A 6252-nucleotide genomic window follows, 5' to 3' on the forward strand; every position below is an offset into this window, starting at 1 on the left:
GGTGAGGCAGGGGCCAGGGCGGCTGCTGCCTGACACCATCGGCCCCCGCACACAGAGGCCAGCGAGTGCATGGGTGCTGGGATGCATCCAGCCACGTGGGACCTCGGCGAGTTAGCGGTTGGCTGGTTGAAGAGGGATGGTTGCCATCTCCGGGACATGGCCCGCGTGCCCACAGAGGGCTCTGAGTGCCGCCTCTGGCACGCGTGCCATAGGTTCGCCACCACTGCCCTATCAGTTAGCTTCTGGGTGCAATTCAAGGTACTAGTTGTTTCAGCACATAGTACCTTTCAACAAGCGTAATATAAGTATACACTATCTAGATTTATCCCTCTAAATTTAGGATAAGGGCAACTTCCTCCAATCCATATTTCAGAAAATGAACAACTACAGATAGTCCTCAACTTAAGACCACAACTGAGCCCAACATTTCTGTTGCTAAGCGAGACATTTCTTAAGTAAAGTTTGCCCCATTTGACGACCTTTCTTGCCCCAGTGGTTAAGTGAATCTGGCTTCCCCATTGACTTTGCTTGTCAGAAGGTCACAAAAGGGGATCACTTGACCCCAGAACACTGCAACTGTCATAAATACAAGTCAGTTGCCTTGCATCTGAATTTTGATCACGTGACCATGCTGCAACAGTCGTAAGTGTGAAGGATGGTCATAAGTCACTTTTTTCATGCCGTTATAACTTTGAATGATCACTCAATGAACTGTTGTAAGTTGAAGACTACCTATACTCGTGATCCAGCATTTTAGGTACACACATCTTGCAGGTCATCAGCATTTCTGCTATTTAAATTAATACAGAGTTGCTAACTGTAATTAGCCTAGGGATGTTAAAAACATCTTCAGCTAACCACATTATGGGCACATGCAGAGGAGCACAAGAGGAACCATGCATTGTGACACTTCACAGTGTGTAACGGGCATAATTTGCATTGTGATGTCATGGCACACCTTTTCATCATTCTGACAAAGTCTTGGCTTGCTGCAGATATGTCTGGACCACATACAAGTCATAATATTTCAAAATCATCTAACAGCAAATCAAAGAATTGTCCTTACCCTCATTAGCCAAATGCATACTGGCATGTAACTTTTCATTATGTAATGGTCAAAACACTTCATGTATTTCCAGCCTAACCATTCCCACAGTATGCTAAATCATATTTCATTGATTTGGGAAGAAAACATTCACTGCCAAAAATAAAAAATAAAAAAAATCCTGTGTCTTGTTAATATTTTCTTGAAAGTCCATATTCCTATAATCACTTTGATTTAATAGCCAAGGTGCTTAACAGCTTATTAAATTGAAATATTATTTCTTCAATTCTTATATTGAATTTGCTCTTCAGCTAAGCGGCTGAATATTGAAAAATGTGTGCACCTTACATATCTCAAAATAAATTGCTTTTGAAAAAGTACAATTTGAAAATTTTATTGGGAAAATATGAAATATTTTCAAAATCAGCGTCAAGACTTGAATTTCTCTGCTGTGAAATAAAATGTTCCATGTGTCAGCAATAGCTTTTCTTGTTTATTAAAAAATCAAATTCATTAGCATAAGAAACATTTGCTCATAGATTCTGATATCTCACTAAATACTCATGTGTGAAAAGGAAAGAAAACACATTTGTTTGAACATTGGACTTTATTTTTGAGCTCTACAAAGGAAACTGCAAAATAAACAGCAGATTACCAGATGGTCTGATGTAACAACAATAATAAAAATTTCTAAGCTCAAAGTTACAAGATATTAGGATATGATTATCTGCTACAATGCCTTAACTCTGAAGTTACTGCTTTAATAAAGACAGTACTGTTTATAATTACAGTGTACAAACTAGAAAATGATGGGCATGAAACGCACACACCCAAAGCTTTAATTTTCTGCATTTAAAGATGCATTACACCATTCCTCATCTGAAAATATAGCTTACAAATATCATAAATGAAATAATCCCTTCTTGCAGAATTACATATTTAAAAGCATAGAATGAAACAGGATCAGAAGGAAAAGAGTCAAATCAGAGCCAAGTGGTTTACAGTGCCACAATCAGCAGATCAAAGTGGTGGATCTGCCCATAAAAAAGCTGTTATATTCTGTTACTCATGTGGCCTTGGGCACAGTAAGTAGCTGGAGAGAGGAAGGGTCCAGCTTTTAGAACTATATATTTCTGTTTACCCAAAGAACGGGAGTGGGTTTGCCAAACTGGACATGGTATAACTGCATCAATTCTATATTGAAAATCTAGGACTAGTTACAAGCTTTTTCACAGCCTTCATTTGAGAGGCTGATTTTAAGTTTTAAAACCCTAAATGCTTTAAAATCAGTTATCTACAGGATAAAGCATCTCTGTTATTATGGGTAATAATTTCTCAGGATAATTTCTCAGTTATCAAAGCTACAAAGGGACTGCCCTCCAGAGTTTGGAAGCAACACAAATAGCCGTGTGTTTTTTTGAAGACTCTTCCACTTATTTGTGTAGCTGCCATTAGTCTCTGCATTCTTTGTTCTTACAAAGGATGTCAAAACCATAATTTTATCTTAAGTATAACATAATCATTTTAATTTTTTAGTTTTTTTAAAATTTATTGCTAATGAATATATCACTACTTGAAATTTTCATTATGCTATTGATTTCTGGTGGTTGCCCTTTAACTTTTGTAAATTATGGTGATTTTCACGAAAGTGAAATTTTCTGAATAAATAGAAGAAAATTGTAATTTCATACACTGACAGCATGGCAAATTAAAGATCAATGAACAATGGACTACCAGTGAGTGATTCCAAACAGTATTAATGAGGACTTTCATCCATTTGAGAAACCAAGACAACTTCAGAGCATTATCAAAAGAGAAAACTCCCCGGAAGCCTCACCCCAAACCAAATATATGATTTGTTGTAACAAGCATATGTTGAATCCTGCAAATCACAGTCATTGATAGCTTTATTTTCACCAGTTGAGGAAGTAAATAAAACCTTGAGTTTTAAACTGGTTGAATGAAAATGGAATGAGTGACTGAAGCTGCACTGGCTGAGATTTCTGTCTTTGAAGCCCATAGAACTAAGATCAGTGATGGGATTCAAATACCTGAACAACTGGTTCTGTGTGGACGCCGCTTCTGGAAGTCTGTTCTGGAAGCGGTGTCCACACACTTCTGGTGGGCTGTTCTGGGCCTGGAAGGCCTCCCCTGGCTCAGAGAAGACTTCTGGAAGTGGTGTCCATGCACTTCTGGTGGTCCATTCTGGGCCTTGCGAAAAAGGGCTAGGACATCAGCCGATTCGCTGAAGCCAACAAAAAAATAGCTACCAGTTCTACCAAACTGGTGCGAACCGACTGAATCCCACCACTGACTAAGATGATTTTTTAAGATGGTCTCAAGATATCTCAAGATATCACCTTGAATCATTCCAAAATACAGCTCATTTAAGACTGCCGATGCAGTCAAATCTGCCAAAATATATAGAATGTACTAAAAATCAGACTTCATAAGCCAACAGATGATGTAAAGGAGACCTTCATGTTAGAATTCACATTAGAAGAAATGTTACTGTGTCATGAGTTAAAGGAGTAAGGAAGTATTTAGAACAAAATGGCAGCCAATTTGAACGTTTAATATAATGTATTTAATAAATCATTTATAGGGGATTACAGGACTAGTCCCAGTTCCAAGATGTTACAAATAAATAGATGTGAAATTGATCACCATTTGCAGTGCTTAAAAACAAGTGATTTACTAAAGGGAGCATTAGGCAAGTTCCTCTGCATGCTAACCATGACCTATTCAATAACTATAGTGTGGGTAGAAGTGGGGTCCTCCTTTAATTTCCTAAGTATTAACGTGGATGGGTGTTTGTTTTTGTAACTTCATCACTGGTACTGAACAACATGTTCAAATCCTTAAATTTGCTTTGGTTAAGTAAGTAAGTTAAACATAAAATTACATAAATAACAACTTAGTGGAAAGAATTAATTAGTGTCTTCTTTGTACAGAACAGCCCATTTGTAGATATGATCCATAGTTTATTGGTTTGGGTAAGGAGAAGGTAGATGGCAGTGACCAGTGTGGGCAGGAGTAGCATCCTCTTTTTGTCTCCTATTAAGATGGATGATGGCCTGATTTAATACACTGTAGGTTTTACTGTTTATAAAACATGGGAATTTCAGGGATTCTTTGAACAATGTTTGTGGTTTCCTGTTCTCAGAATAGTAGGAAAAGCCCACTACAGATTTTTAGGACTTGCACTGCCAGCCTGTGGTGGTGTGCTTGGAAGTGGTTCCAGAGATTGCCAAAAAAAGGGGGGGGGGATTTGGGACTGGAATTGCCTAATCCTGCTCAAAACCATGTCTGTACAAGCAACCCCTACAATAGTCAAGTTCATAGACAGACAGATCACAATGCTGGGATGGGAGTGGGGGAGAGATAAAGTACAAAACTTGCTGTTGGCCATGTTCATTATATCTTTGTTTAAACATTGACTCATGGCTAAAAGAGACAGAAGGCACCGTGTGAAGTAGCACTAGGAATGAGACTTTGCAGAGAATGAAATGTGTACTTGCTATTGTTTGCATGCCCCAATTCATCCTCTCTCTGTTTTGTGCTTTTTATCCCCTTTGCAGACCTTGTGATGAGCAGCATCCAGAAGTCAAAGCCGACCTTTATGTGAACAATCTGGCAGAAGCTGTTGATATAATTCTCAAGTGTTTGCATAAATAAAAATGTTGTAGGAGTCCACTTAAGGCAGATGTTAATGTAAGATCTTTAGCATAACTGCACATTTCTAGTAATGTTCAAACCTTCATCCATGGTTTATGGACTAATTGTGAAGCAACGTACAGCACCACAAACATGCCTTCAACAGTCTAATTTAATTTGCTATTTTATCCAGCTAAAGTGATAGATTAACCACAATGAATAAAAAAAAGTTCAATGCCTCCCTGTTACTCTGCTCTAGGAATCATTTGAATCTTGTTTGTCTGTTTTGGGAGTACTGTAACACATCACCAAATAAATCTCTGTGCCATGTACCACTCAAGATAGGAACTGCTTCTTCTCTTGCCTTTATTATTGTCTTATTTCTTGCACAAAAAAAAAAAAGACCCTACAGAAAGCAATCACTGTAGAGCCTAAAGAGTTTTGGGCAGAATTGCCTCAGAAGACACAAGTGAGATCACGCCTTTGGATAATTTTTCATTTTTATTGTCTCCACCCATTCAATAGGAAGGAAGAAAGGATCATGCTAGGAATAAAGACAGATGTTTATACAACAATCGGAGTGTTGATCAGTTGGCCCAAATGTTTCCTCCTCCTCCTCCTTCCTCTGGGGTGGGATGGATCTTCCAAGTTTGCAGTAGAAGCTGGTTTTCCAATGTTCTGAGGGTGGCATCCTGTAGCATCAACACAAAGCTTTGCCCACTCCCAGTCCCTGGAGCAATTTTGCTTTCTTTTAATCTGTTTTAACAAGAAGATGAATGAATTACATAAACACAACACAGAACATGTAGATGGTTTTAAGATGCATCCAGCCTTCCTGAAGTATTAAAGGAGGAGCAGCAGAAAATTCTGAGCCAGCATTTGAAACACTGGTAGGCATTTGAAACACTGGTAGGTAGTTACTTTAGTTTCAAAGCTGGATTGAAATACCCACGTACAATAGATGCTATCTTCATACTACATTTATATATTACATTTCTCCTTTGAAACTTGAAAGAAGTTTTAAAGTAATCCTCGACTTATAAACATTCAGTGACCGTTCAAAGTTACAGCAGCACTGAAAAAGTTGACTTACGACCATTTTTTCACACTTACAACCATTGCAGCATCCCCGTGGTCATGTGATCAATTGTGGTTGTAAGTCAAGGATTACCTGTATTTTTCAGATAAGTGAATGGGTTGTTTCAGAAGTAGTCTGGACTGTCCCTCGGAAGTTTCAAAAAAATACTTGACCTTCAGTTACTGTGACCTCCTGATGAAACCCAAATTAAATAAGAGCTCAGCAGTTTGACATTTTGTGCCTATGGCACTCTGTGAATGTGAAGAGTTCTATGACTTCCATCCTGAGAAATATGTACCTCTCTGTTCATTTTCATATCTTGCAGGTTAAGATCAGCTCCCATGGCTGAGCTGTTTTTGTCTAATCACATCATTTTACTCGTGATTTTTTTCTTTAAATGGGCTTACTTAGAGAGAACACCTTCTGTTGGTCAGCTGCCAAGCTGAAAGAGCTGATGTTGAGTTTCTTGTGT

General features: G+C 38.3%; 1 protein-coding gene across 1 annotated transcript in view; it reads left to right on the top strand.

Moving 5' to 3' along the window:
- Positions 1-5044, top strand: part of LHPP (phospholysine phosphohistidine inorganic pyrophosphate phosphatase) — a 130162-nt gene extending 125118 nt beyond the window's left edge. The window contains exon 7 of the mRNA XM_015830697.1: positions 4627-5044. Coding sequence (XP_015686183.1) covers positions 4627-4723 — 97 coding nt within the window. The 3' untranslated portion in view covers positions 4724-5044. The remainder of the gene's footprint in view (positions 1-4626) is intronic.
- The last annotated feature ends 1208 nt before the right edge of the window (positions 5045-6252 follow it).

This window comes from Protobothrops mucrosquamatus, unplaced genomic scaffold, assembly GCF_001527695.2.
Source record: "Protobothrops mucrosquamatus isolate PMUCROS unplaced genomic scaffold, P.Mucros_1.0 scaffold_248, whole genome shotgun sequence".
Lineage (NCBI taxonomy): Eukaryota > Metazoa > Chordata > Lepidosauria > Squamata > Viperidae > Protobothrops > Protobothrops mucrosquamatus.